This window comes from Triturus cristatus, chromosome 5_2 (assembly GCF_964204655.1).
Source record: "Triturus cristatus chromosome 5_2, aTriCri1.1, whole genome shotgun sequence".
In the NCBI taxonomy this organism is placed as follows: Eukaryota; Metazoa; Chordata; class Amphibia; order Caudata; family Salamandridae; genus Triturus; species Triturus cristatus.
The window spans coordinates 44,136,650-44,150,691 of record NC_140588.1 but is presented as its reverse complement, the minus strand read 5'-3'; the positions used below and the strand labels follow the sequence as shown (position 1 = coordinate 44,150,691).

At 46.3% G+C, this 14,042-nt stretch overlaps 1 protein-coding gene across 1 annotated transcript in view; it reads left to right on the top strand.

The window, feature by feature from the left end:
* The window catches only part of LOC146822633 (dynein axonemal heavy chain 5-like), a 971,002-nt gene that overhangs the window by 247,090 nt on the left and 709,870 nt on the right, over nucleotides 1-14,042 (top strand). The window contains exons 27-30 of the mRNA XM_085606815.1: nucleotides 9,863-9,943; nucleotides 10,036-10,440; nucleotides 10,625-10,743; nucleotides 11,101-11,237. Of these exons, the coding sequence (XP_085462941.1) occupies nucleotides 9,863-9,943; nucleotides 10,036-10,440; nucleotides 10,625-10,743; nucleotides 11,101-11,237 (742 nt within the window). The remainder of the gene's footprint in view (nucleotides 1-9,862; nucleotides 9,944-10,035; nucleotides 10,441-10,624; nucleotides 10,744-11,100; nucleotides 11,238-14,042) is intronic.

Here is a 14,042-nt window from a genome sequence, read left to right as displayed (position 1 = left end):
GAGTGTGTCCAGATACTCTTAACAAGGGGCAAATAATCTTTCATACAAGCTAATTACCTTGGCCGTTAAAATCCAGCATCCATCTGTAACGCGTTGTGTTTGTGTACTGGTCACCGCGCACCGCGAGGACGTCTATTTGAGAAAGGCGTCGACGTAAGGGCTACGGTACCGGGGCGTAAAAAGGGAAAGGGTTAAAAGACTCAGACCTGACTGCCGGTTGTGAGTCTCCCTGTCATGCGTTCATAAGGGGTCAATGTCTTACTTTAGATCGCGGAAAACGTATCCATAATTCGAGTTAATAATTGCATCCGAATCGGGCTATCCGTATTAGACCTCCGATATATATACTTCCAAAAGGAAGGGGTCCCTTATACTTCTATAGATAGTATGGAACATGCATTGATTAAGCCAGTCAAACCGAATTACAATTTTACATATTTACAGACCAACAATTAGACGAAAAGATATTAATAATGAAACATATTAAAACATAAAAGTTAGCCATTAGGTAAACATCATCTAAGTACATAGAACAGTGTTGTACATGGTTGTTAGAAATAATGGTTAGACAATATGTACAACAGAAATTATCAAATGCGTGTGGTAAACAGAGTTACAGGGTGAGTTACCATAGCAATTGCGTAACTAGGAATGAATGATTCTCGCAGATCATATAACATTGGATATTGGTCATGACTAACTTATTATGAGGCATAGTAAGGTGATGTTCATCAGTAACAGGAATAGTGTTATTGCCTGATTTGGTGTGACTCAGTGAATTATAGATGGTATATGACCCACTAAGGCCCTAGTGACTTCATGACCCGTTGTATATGTATTCCACATAGGTGGATTCCTCCAATATTCATAATCGAGATCTGCTTACTAATTTCTTCAAATTCATTCAGACCCCTGGCAATCGTGTCCAGGGAGTGTATCCACCTGCATTCTCGTTTGCTGAGTATACTATTGAAATCACCACCTCTTGGGTTGGGTGTAACCTTCTCAATTACCCACCATCTCAGGCTATCTGCAGTGTGTTCAAAAGTAGAAAAATGCTCCACAAGGGGGGCACCTTGTGTCTTGCAGCGTATGCGGCTGCAATGTTTCAGGATGCGGCACTTAACTTTCTGGATCGTCTGACCCACGTACATAAAGCCACATGGGCAGACAATGGCATAGATAACTCCCGTAGTATTACAGTTACTATGTTCTTTGAGTTGGTATGTCTGATTGTTATGTGAAAATTCAGTTATATCTTTTGTCAGTGTACAGGCCTTACATGATCCACATTTATGGTGACCTCTGATCGGCGGAATTCCCCAAAGTGTGTTTTGGCTTGCTGTGCGTGGTGTAGGGAGTAGAGATTTAACTACATGATCTCTTATATTCTTGCCCTTCCTGAAAGCGTGTAAAGGTGGTGGCATATTGCCCAAATCTTCCGCTATTAAGTGCCAATGTTGGTTAATAGCTTTTTTAATAGCACTGCTTTTCGTGTTAAATGTCGTGACACATACTAGACGTTCATCCTTGGTGTTTGTTCTGGGTTGTGGGGCTAGTAAAAACTCTCTATGGTTGTGCCAGGCCCGTTTACGTGCATGTTTCAATAGTCTGATGGAGTATCCACGTTCTAATAGTCTAGCTAAAAGACTAGCTGACTCGTCAAAGTAATCCTCTTTTTTTGAACAGTTCCTACGTAACCTCAGGAATTGACCAAAGGGTAAGTTATCCCTGAGGTTACGCGGATGGTGACTAGTGTAACGCAGTAGTGTATTCCGTTCACTGTTTTTCCTGTAGAGACTCGTGTGCAGTTTGCCTGACTGTGACTTGATAATGATATCTAGGAAGTGTACCGCTTCTCTATTGAATTCTAGAGTAAATTGAATGTCAGCGGAGCATGTATTGAGCCAGTGATGGAACGTTACCAATTGTTCATCGTTCCCTTGCCAAATGATTAGTACATCATCGATGTAACGTCGCCAAAGTGCTATATTGGCCCTGTGAGGGTTGAGGTCACTGAGGACAAATTGATGTTCGTACTCGTTCATATAGATAATAGCCAGATTGGGAGCAAAGCTTGCTCCCATCGCTACGCCTTTAGTCTGGTTGTAGAAACTGCCTTGAAAGGTGAAGTAATTCCTGGTCATTGCAATCCTGAGTAGTGAGATTATGAACTCAGTGAGAACCTCATGTGGAGCAGATTTGGTGTTAAGTGCTGATTCCATGCTGGTGAGTGCTGAATGTTGTGGAATATTAGTATAAAGGGACGTTATATCCATAGTGGCCAATAACTGTGTATTGGAGTCAAAAGGGCGTTCGTCCACTAATTGGATTGTTTGCATCGTGTCTCTGAGATAAGTCGCAGTATTCTCAGCGATGGGTTTTAAGAATACATCCACGTATTTACATAAAGGCTCTAAAATTGACCCACATCCAGAGATTATTGGTCTACCCGGTGGGTCCTCCATACGCTTATGTATCTTTGGTAGGGTGTAAATAGTGGGTATTCTCGGGTGTTTGTTATTTAAATATTCATACTCAAGTTTGTTTAGAAAACCCGTTTCTAAGGCCCGTTTTGTCACATCACTTATGATGTTACTTATCTCTTGTGTGGGGTCCCTGCTGAGTTTAGCATAATTACCTTCAACTGACAACTGTGCCAGGATCTCTTTTCTGTAGTCACCCACGTTCTGAAGAACAATTGCACCGCCCTTATCCGCGGGTTTAATCACGATGTTAGTGTTCTTTTTCAGGGTTTCTAGGGCCTCCCGTTCTAGTTTGCTCACGTTATATTTCACATATTGTCTTTTTGTCAATATGGAGTCAATGTCCCTCATGACTACCTGTTCGTATGCCAGCAATTTATGTGACATAAGTAGGTGGGTTAAACTTGGAGGGTGGTCTAAGTCCACTGCCTGAGAAAACCGGGTTGTAGGGAGTCTTAAGGAAATAGTGTTTAAGACGGATTTTCCTAAAGAATTGGTGCAGCTCAATTTTCAAGTTAAAGGTGTTAGGCATGGAGGTTGGCACAAAGGAGAGGCCTTTCTCCAGGATTCCCTGTTCATTAGGTGTCAATGTATAGCCTGATAAATTGACTATCGGGTTCTTGGGTGCATGGACTACCATCTGTAGTGCTGTCGTCGTGTCTGTATTTCTCCATGTGTCTCCTGTTGAAAGTGTGTTTGTTTCTTCATTTGACCCCTCCCTTGATTCCATGTTCCGCCTCTTGGGCCCCTGGGCCTGCCCCAGGGGCGTCCCCGTCCTCGCTGTCCCCACCATGGTTTCTCCACTAAAAAAGGGGGCTGTTGGTAGTTCTGCCCTATAGGGGGTGCACCTGTGTTTGTACCTGAACTTGGACCTGCACGTTCTGTGTCACTATCAGCGTTGCTGCTGACCGATGATCCAGAGAAGGTTGTGTACCTTCTGAATCCACTCCTGCCTCTGCTAGAGAATGTGCCCTGTGGTTCCCTTACGTAGTAGCCCTCCTGTAGGTATGGATAAGTAGTTCTTTTGTCATATACCTTGATGTCCCTGGCTACTTTGTCTAATTTGGTAGCTTGTATGTAAATGTCAAATTCACGAATGGTTCTTTCCAGCCTTTCTAAAGCTTCCTTGGCATTGAGTAGTGCCTTGTCCTCAATGATCTCTTTCTTCAAATCATGTATCTCTTTGGTTAGACGTTGGACTTCTTCCACCGCAGTTTCAATGCCAAGCACCATCCAGTGCCTGGAACAGTTATTTGAAACAAAGCTAAAGTTCTCTTTGAATTTTGGGTTATCAAGGAAGATGGCTGGTTCATTCCTTACTTGTAACCCTACAGGGATGACATTGGATTTAAGATATTTGGCTAGAGTGTGTCCATGTAGACGTGTTCTAATCAGTTTTTTCTCTAGACGTTCTAGTTTGGATACTTTTTCATTGAGTGTCAGGTCTATGTTAGTAGTGGTATTGCCCAGAAAAGTGTTACCTTCCTGTTCTTGCAATAATTTGTCTATGTAATCTTCGCTATAAGACAAAGTTTCCTTATCTGACATAATGCGTGTAATGTTAGTCAGAAATATAGCCGTAGCTACAGATCTCTGAGGGAGGCAAGTCCTATTAGTATAGACTCTGGGGCCTACGCAAAGTTGAGAGACTGAGGTCTGTGGGGAGATTGTCAAATGTGGGTCTCCTTAGAAGTAGAAAAATCTAGTGAACAGCCCCTGCTTCAATCCTCCTGGCACTGAAAAAGTGGTGTATCCCTGCCACTCCCCTACACAGGTGATCAGTGAGGAGGAGGAGGGTGACCTGACCTTGTCTCCCCGAATGCGGGGGGGGGTACACTGTGGCCACGCTAGATGCAATTTTGCAGGCGATTTTAGACTCCCAGGAGGCCCGCGATTTGAAAATCAATACCATGTTGGCGGACTTGGGGATTCTACAAAATGACCATCAGCAAATGGTAGAGTGAGTCACGACCATGGAACATACCTCAGGAGACTTATCGCTGGAGATGGAGTCATTGAAGGCCCACCTCACAGACGTGAAAGAGAGAATTAAGACCCTAAATTCAGGGCAGAGGACACTGAAAACAGAGCCCTGAGTCATAACATTGGAGTGCTAGGCCTGCTGGAGTGCTCCGAGAGCCCCAATATGCTTACCTTCTTGGAATCGTGGCTGAAAACTGAAGTGGTGCCAAAAGGCATTTCCCCCTTCTTATTGCTGGAGAGTGCTCTCCGAATCCCAGCATCCGAAGCCTGGGGTGGCCCCCAGACCAGTGGTGGCTAAACTGCTTCACTACAAAGGCTAAGATCGTATTCTGCACCAAGCAAGATTGAGGGGGGATTTGATGGTGGATAACCACAGAGTAATGATATTCCTAGACTTCACAAGGGATGTGCAGAAACAGAGGCCAGCTTTTTTGGATGCCTAGTAACGCCTCTCCCAGCTGGGAATCCATTAGGCAATGCTATTCCCAGCGAAATTGAGAGTGGTCACTGGGGAGGTAGTACGGTTCTTTACGTCATCACAGGAACTGTCGGACTGGATTGACCAGCACTCACAGGCGGCCAGTACCACTGGTCGTAGGTCTTCCAGGAGACTGCCCAGAAGAAATGGGCAGAATGGCATCAGAAAGTTCCTTCCAAAACCCAGGCTCACCATGAACAACTGCAAGAAGTGGCGGTGGCAGCGACCATGAGTAGGGCGGGGCAAGCCCTCTGTCCACAGGGGGAGACAAACACTGAGAGACACGGACAGGGCATCAGATGAATCCTTGCCCCAGGTTTGGTCCTGAACTGCTGATAAGCTACTTTTAAGACGAATGGTTTCTACCGTGATGTATGAGGGTGTGGGGGAGGGACTGAGAAATGGGTCACACATGCTTTTCCTCTGCAATTGCATTGGCCTGGTTTGATATAGGACTGAAGTACTTGATTCCTCTGGATGGTGTGCTGAGATGCTGGGAGGCACCCCTAATGGTGTATTCCCCTGTTGATGTGTGTGTGTTGCCTGCATGTGAGCTGATTGGTATGCTACATGTTTGGACGGAGATATGTTTCCTTCTTGTCCTGGGGTTGGGGAGTTGGGTAGGTTATTGTTTTGGTTAGGTTTGCCGTGCCTGCTGCTGCTTTCTTGAGGAGCCAGAGTCCTGGGTAAGGGTGGGGTCCCCTATCTGGCTGCTGATATTCCTGTCTTCTAGCCAACTATGGTGGCCAGTATGACAAATAAGCTTATATCCTTGAATGTCCGGGGCCTACTAATATGTTCAAACATTACAAAGTGTACACTTACCTCAAGAGGTGTGGGGGGGGGGTCATATCGCCCTCCCACAGGAGACTCATTTGACTGAGGCTGAGTGCCTGGCTTGCCATAAATGCTGGCGGGGTCAGACCTGCACTACTGCATACTCTGCTTTTGCAAGGGGTGTTCTACTATGTATACAACCTGGGGTCCCTTTTCAGAAGACTGGGAAACTAGTGGACCAAGCTGGAAGCTATGTGGTGGTCATGGGCAGATTTGCTGGCTGGTACCTGGTCATGGTCAGTATCTATGCCCCTAACTCGGACCAAGCGGGTTTTGATGATGAGTTATGTAGGGTCCTGGACCCATACATACTGAATGCTGTGCTCCTGGGAGGAGATTTCAATAGTATTGCTGACCACGCGCTTGATAGATCCCACCCCCCTTTGGCTGAATCCCCAGTTGTTCGCTTGCAGCTTGCCAACTTCAGTGGCAGCTGGTTAAATTGTGGAGATCTACTCACCCTCTAGACAGGGACTACTCTTTCTATTTCGGTCTGCATGAATTACATGTTCACCTCAACACTTTCCTTTGCATACCAGGGGTGATGGGCCCATACAGGATATTGAATATTTGGCCAGAACACTTTCTGATCATAATCCAGTTTTGCTCTCCCTGACATGAGAGCTGGTGTGTCCCCACATCCCTAACTGGGATTTAAAGGTCGAAGTGCTGGAGGATGCAGTGTTCTGGAAGTCAATTGGTGAGAAGGTAAGGCGTTACTTTAAGGCTAACACAAATACAGCAGATACACCACTGATTGAGTGTGATACTTTTAAAGCTGTGATCTGGGACGCTGTATTGCGGAAGCGGTAGGAGTACAGCGATCTTTGTTGTGGAAAGTGAAAACTCAGGAGGCAGCACTAAGAGAAGTGGAAACAGCTAGACCTGGAAACCCGACATTCCAGCAGTCACTTCTGGAATCCAGGGATGCACTAGTGGGCAGGTGGAAAAGCTCTATTGCTTTGATTATTGGGAGAATGTGGTCAGGGCTCATGCAGAAAGGGAAATTGTGGGGACCGTACTGGCATGGCTGGCTAATACTGCCAAAAAGGGTTCTCTGATCCTGGAGCTTGAGGCAGGGGGGCAATTTTATGGGCAGGATGGCATTAATAAGACGTTTGGTGAGTATTAAACTGCTCTTTATGCAGGTCCCCTTAGTGGGGGGACATCAGGAGGTAGATGCCTTCCTGGGCCTGGTGGCCCTCCCGATGATTACCCGAGAAGAAGATGAAGACCTGGGGGGACTATTAAGCTCCAGGAGGTCAGAGCAACAGTGAAAAATATGGCACGGGGGAAGGTGCCTGGGACAGATGGGCTCCCAGTATAGTTCTATGCTGCATATGAGGATGTCCTTGCCCCAAAATTGGAGTCCTAAACAGTGCAGCGTGGAACCTGGGATGCATATCGTCTTTCACCTGTGAGGCATTAGTTATTCCGCTATTAAAGTCTAGCCAACCACCCACCTCCATGATGTGAAGGCATATAAGCCATTATCAATGCTCAACGCTGATTATAAGATTCTTAGTCGGATCTTAACAACTCATCTGCTGCCCTACATGACACGGTTCATTCACGCAGATCAGACGGGTTCATCCCAGGGCATAATACTGCAATAAATATTCAGAGATTACTAGCACTGATGGTGGATGACACGTGATAAGGAGAAGGCGAGGGTCATGGCAATAAATATTGAGAAGGATTCAATAGTCTGGATTGGGGGTTCCTTTACCAGGTGATAGATAAAATAGGATTGGGGCCCAGCTTTGTGAGATAGAGTTGGTTTCTATACTCTTGTCCCACGGAACAAGTGAAGATTGGCAGGGTGATCTAGGAGATATATGAGGTGGGGAGGGGAACTTGACAGGGATACCCGCTCTCCCCATTGTTTTTCGCAGAGGTGGTTGAGCCCTTGGCCTGTAGTGCACAGACTTGTAAATATTACCAGGGACTGGAGGTCTGGGGGTCTTTTCACCACATTGCCTTATATGCTGATGATATGCTATCGTTTTTACAAGATGTGGCTGTGGACACGGAGGGGGCTGTTGGGTCAGTTTGGGAGAATCTCTGGTTTACGCATAAATTGGCACAAATCTATTCTGTTCCGTATAGGCAAGGATTTGCACTTACCTCCATGCCTGCCAGGACTGAGATTGGAGGCTACTTGCCTGCAGCATCTGGGAGTTAAGATTTATCATGAACCACAGGACCTCTTAAAAGGAAGTGTAGGAGCTGCTTTCTGGGCTTGCACTCCGGTGTGGATTTTTGGAAATCGTTGCTGTTATCTGTGGCCGGTCGGGTCACCCTAGCTAAGATGGTTGCTCTTTCCCAGCTGCTTTAGGTTTTTTTAGACTTTGCCTTTACGTGTCCCTCGCAGTAAGTTCTGGGATCTTGACTCACTCTTAATTGAGTTTGTTTGGGGGTCTGTCAGGCAGAGTGTACTGATGACTACGTTGCAGCACCAGTTTGCGGGTAGGAGGGCTCGCGGCTCCGTATTTTGAATCTTCTTACCTGGCACCGCAGCAGCAGTGGTTCACCCAATGGGTATACTGGAGATAGAATTTTGAGGGGGAAGAGGACCAGCTGGTTCCTGAGGCCAGAGAATTGTTTCAAACACTTTGGAACCCTCACCTGCTTATTCGGGTGGGCTCTAAAGAGCTATTGGTCATTTAACATTGTTGGATGCATTACTTACATAAAACCCATACACGAGCCCGTTCTCTCCTGATTTACCATTGCAGTGGCTGGGGCTCGTAGCCGGGGTGGTGAATGCCGGAAGGTGTCTGAGTGGGCGGCCATTGGACTCACCTGGGTGGGAGATCTTTTTAGGGCCGTGGAACTGCTCTGGTTTGAGAACCTACGCCTGAAGTTTGAACTCCCATGAGGCCAGTTCTTGTTGCATAGGCCTCTAGTTGTGATGGTTAGGAGATACTGGGGGTGCAACAACTGACCCCTAACACATAAGAGCTGTCAGCTTGTCTGTACCTCCCTTGACTGTTACAAGGCTGCTACATGCTTCTAAGGCACTTAGAGCAAATATCTTCACTCTCGACAGACCTCCGGGAGAAGTTGGAAAAGGATATGTGAGCTCTGACCCCAGAAGCTTACTGGTCAAGAACCCTGGAGCACGTTCCCAAAGTGCCTAGGAATGCCAGGTTCAAGCTAATCAACTTGTATTTCCCCCATAGAGCCTATCTCATGTCCCGCAGGATAAACAGATACTACCAGACTGCCAGGGCTGCCCTAGATGTGGCAAGATGGGTGCAGAAATGCATCATATAGTGTGGGCCTGTCCTTCCTTTCGGGATTTTGGGAGGAGGCGATAGATTGTGTAAATGATATTACTCATCACTCCATTCCTTGCGCCCCAAAATCATGTTTACTTGGGTGGTTCCCGTGTCCTGCGAAATGTAGGACCACTGATAGATTTACTGAACTGGCTATGATTTTAGCTAAACTGGAACTCACGGTGCACTGGAAGGGAAGTAGAGGTCCAAGAGTGGCTAAATGGTGCAGAGAGCTTGTTAAATGGGTGGATCTTGAGGGTAGATTGCTACTCAGGGAGGCGAAAAGAGGGCGCAGCTCCATTGAATTGGCACGTGCATGAGAGCAACTGGTTGCCTGCATGAAGGAGACGGACCTGACCTCACCGGAGGGATCCCTGCTGAATGTGCTCAGACTAGACATTGACAATGATTGAGAGGCGCTGATAGGATGGAAGCTCCTGGAATTAGAGGAGGGCCTCTGCAATGGCCCATGTGCACACTAGCTAGGAGTGTGGCCACTTGATTGTTTATAAGGCGGGACTTCATGGCTGAAGTATGCATCTATAGTTTAACAACACAACATTGTTCTAGGAGGGTAGTGGGGGAGTTGACTGTGCAGTTGAGATAAATGCTGGGTATGGGTGCTTGTGATGGCTGAACCCTCCCAGATGGACAAATTGCTTGTAGCCCAGCTTGTGTAGCTGGTACCTGAAAATGTTATATGTCTTACCGTGCAATGTATTCTTGAAACTAACAGAAATGTATTTTAAAAAAATGCTTTGAGTGGTATTAATTGTTGTTTGCCATTTTTGTAGGATGTTGAAGAAAAGGTCAAGGAGTTTTTGGACACTAACCCAGTGATGTCAGAATTTCGTAGCCAACTGAACTACTACTCCGTAAGTGCTGCAGTAATGAAGACTTTAATCGGCCAAATGTTGATATCCTCTGGTACTGAATGTAACTTTCCTTGTTTTACCTTTTATCTCAGCAACTGGAAACTCAAATCAATGAACTCCCTCACAGCTGCCTCCTGGGATCCGTGGACTGCGCCACAGATTCTCTGAAGATGGCCCTCGTCCAGGAGTGCCGCCTGTGGCAGAGATCCTTCGGGTCAGCTTTGAACAAGAAAGCTGCCTCGGACATGGATGAAATCTACACCTTCATTGACAACCTCAACAAGCGCTTGAGCCGCCCAGTCAATGACCTCGATGACGTGCGGGGAGCCATGGATGGGCTGAAGGAAATCAGGGAAGCTGAGATCAAGATTGACATGATGATTGGGCCTATCGAGGAGTCGCATGCCCTCCTCCACAAGTACGAGCTGCTCTTTCAGGACGGCAACGCAGAAAGAGTCGATGGGCTGGCGTATGCCTGGAAGAACCTCAACAGCCAGGTACCGACTCCCCCCCCCCCCCCCCCCCTTCTCACTAGTATGCAGAGCCCGGCTTCCCTTGTCAGATTTCCTTTGTCAGGGAAACAGGGCAGAACTAACTCATTTTAAGTATTTGCTTATTTTAAACCTTTGTTATGTATTCTCCATTGTGCTCGAGCTAGGTTTTTCTTTTTTTGTCTGACAGGTTGTGCAAACCCAGAACTTGCTGTTTAAAGTGCAGCCAGCCATGAAAACGGATTTACTCAGCGGCGTCAAAAAATTCCAAGCTGATGCGGTTGAATTTTACAGCGACTACGATAAAAAGTAAGCTTGTTATCGTGGCAACCAAATATGTCCAGTGGGCGCCCTGCCCTCCCTGTGTCCTGTCCTAATGTGCTTCGAGTTCAGATGAATTCTAATCGTTGCCTCTGTGTGTACATAAATGTTTCCATTTAGCGTGTCGCAGAGAGCCATGCCCCTGTCCCCTGCTGCTTTGCTGCCCAAAACAAAACCTTTTAGTGCACCTAGAAAATGATTTAAGTTAACAATTACAGATTTAAAATAGAATCAGAGCAAAGTGTAAGACTACCGGAAATTCATACTTTCAATAATAATTGAAAAAGTTGTAACACATATTTAAAAGCACACGCATATAGCTTTTTAATGTATTTTGTGTTCCAGGGGACCCGGTGTGGAGGGCATTCCCCCAAGAGAGGCCAGTGACCGATTGCAAATCTTTCAGGCCAAGTTTGATGAACTTTGGCGAAAATATGTCACCTTTTCTGGTGGTGAAGAACTCTTTGGTCTCTCAGTCACAGGTAATGTTGCCAACATATTGTTAATGAAATGCACTAAACAAATGAGCATAACACATAGAAAATATGAAGTATGGATACATGTAAGTTACAAGAATTCAGAATATTTGAAGACGCAAATAAACGTAGCAGATGTTGTAGGTCACCAAATGTCCACCTAGCAGTGGCGGCTGGTGACATTTGAAACAGGTGAGGCGTAAAAGTTGGGTATGACGTTTATGTAGTGAGCAAGTTTAATGGACAAACGTGAAGTCCAGAATGTTTTCTGCTCCCGGGGAAAAAAACAAATAGGCAAGTGGTGCATTTTGAAGCAAATCAATTGAGTGATAAAGCAGGGTTTAGAATGCAGTGGGAACGTATAGTCTTGAAATATTAAACACAGTAAAAACTTCTCCATATCTTACTGCATTAATATGCTTAATAGAGACTGTAATGTGCAAATTGTACAACGCTACAACTTCAGCCGTTAAAGTGTGTGCTTATCCAGTGTCTTGCACTGCATGCGGCATAGACTTTGGAAGAAAATGCTCTAACCAGGCTTTGGGAAGCACCCTTAGTCCTATAGAAATATGTGCAGAAAGGTCTTTAAGTGGGAATGTGCAATTGCCTCGGCTGACCCCCCAGGCTGGACCCCTCTCTCCTCTCAGTCTGGGATCCCTCCCCTCTCCGATTACCTGTCACTCTCGAGAACTTCAAATTCAAATCTGTCACTTGGGCTGCACTTAAATATATGTGAATTAATGTATACTGCAGCACAATAATTCAGTAATTCCAGCCTGCACCTTCAGTTCACTCATTCGAACCTTGTGCGCAAATATGTTGGCTTTATTTAGTCTATGTATTTACCATTAGAAACAAATATTTGAAACAATTGAATGTGTTTTTTAATGTTCGACGTGGCCCAGAATCAAATTTTGGCAGCTCTGGGGTTTTAGCCACTGCCAATTCTTCAAGAGGTACACCATTTTCCGACATTTGAACTGTTTCATCAGTTATGAAAGACTGGCACAACGCAGTGGGTTAATACTTCCCATAAAAGTGGTTTGTGCCATAGAAAGCCTACAGGTGCACATATTTTTCTCCATTGGACATTTCCAGAGTGAAAAGCACACAGAGGTGAAAGTCGGAGGAAAAGAAATACGGAAAACCGTCACAAAGAGAAAAAGAGGAATCCACCAGAGTGAGATAAAGGGGGAGGAATTAATCCCCCCAGCCATGCGAGCAATCCAAGGCCCTCTCGCCGTTCCTTTTTCCCAACAATTATGTACACCAAGACCTTTTGTGGTGTTAGAATGGCTGCAATTTATTCACATCATAAGGTGGTACACACTTGTCATGAAGGCATTGGTCATCAACATGTTCATATCTGGCTTATCTTGGACTACAACATGAGGCATTTTCTTAACAGGTTATCCAATGCACATCCTATACTTTATTGCATATTATTAACCATAACTTGCCTAATCCTGCAATGCATCATCCTTCCAGTCATGATGTCTTTCCAAGTTCGTCATAAATCACTTTCCACTGTCTTGATCGCTCTACATCTGTCACCTACTTGGTACAGCAAGGCCCCTGGCCATGCCTGGGCTGCAAGTGCCGTGTCTGCCCAGCGCTGACCATTTGTTACCCTTCTGTCTGCCCTCAAGTATCCCTGCCGTGAGGCATCCCAAGGACCTTGTCCGGGCACCTGTCTCAAGAGTCCCTGCTGTAAGGCATTCCAAAGACCTTGTCCGGTCAATTGCAGGTGTCTCAAGAGTCCCAACCGTAAGGCATCCCAAGGACCTTGTTCCAGCAATTGCCATTTTACATTCTTATGTTAAGGTATTTCTTGTTAAACCTCGTGGCTCCCTGCCACACTGGAGGTGGTTTACTGACAGCTCCCCCCACGACTAGTAGAACCAGCTGCTCGAGTGTCCCTACAACGTTCACGAGGAGCATATTGCTCCCTCCACTGGAGAGATGAACCTTGCCATTTGTGTAATCTCTGGGTAAACCATCTGATGCGAAGGCACATGACTCTTGGGGAGGGCTCCCACACCCTTCTGACCTTGTGACGCTCTAAGTCTCCCTGCTGATTTATTGATTCAAACCACTCTGACCAATCTGCACCTTGCATTTTCCCAGGCTTAGCTGCCGCCAGCTCTCGTTAATGCCCCCCCAGTAGAGGTATGTCGCAGGCCCCTCACCAGTATTACTGCACCTACCTGGCCCACGTACTATCTAAAGGACCGCCTCTACTAAGGACCACTGGACAGATGTATACTGTTAGCTGTTGAACCCCGGGGCATTTTTCCAGGCCCTCTCTGCTGCCCGCTCCTTACCATTTCGTGTCTTCGCCCCGATGACCTGGCCCAATCTGAAGTTACTTATTTTATGACAAAGCTGGCAAGTGCTTGACCCGGTAGCCTTTTTAGGACATGCTTGCACCCATGCCCCTCTTTTTTGATTGGTCCCTTTGTATGCAACTCTCTAGCCTTTTTCTTTGCACGCTCTCGCGCCCTCCTGCTGTCGTGCCCTTTGTCTGCTGCTCACCGGGGGGGCTGCGCCTCCCAGTCGGCTGTAAGTCTGGCTGTCGATTAAGCCGAAGACGCTGTCGATTAAGCTGAAGACTAGAGAAGAAATGGCGCCACAAGCAAACACCGGACAACCATGTAGCCCTCAAGAACGCCAGCCGCAGACACTACCAACTCATCCGAACGGCCAAAAGGACCTCCTACAAGGAGCGCATCGACAACAACGCACACAACAGCAAAGAGCTCTTCAACATCGTGGAGGAGCTCGCCAACCCCAGCTCCAGCTCCAACG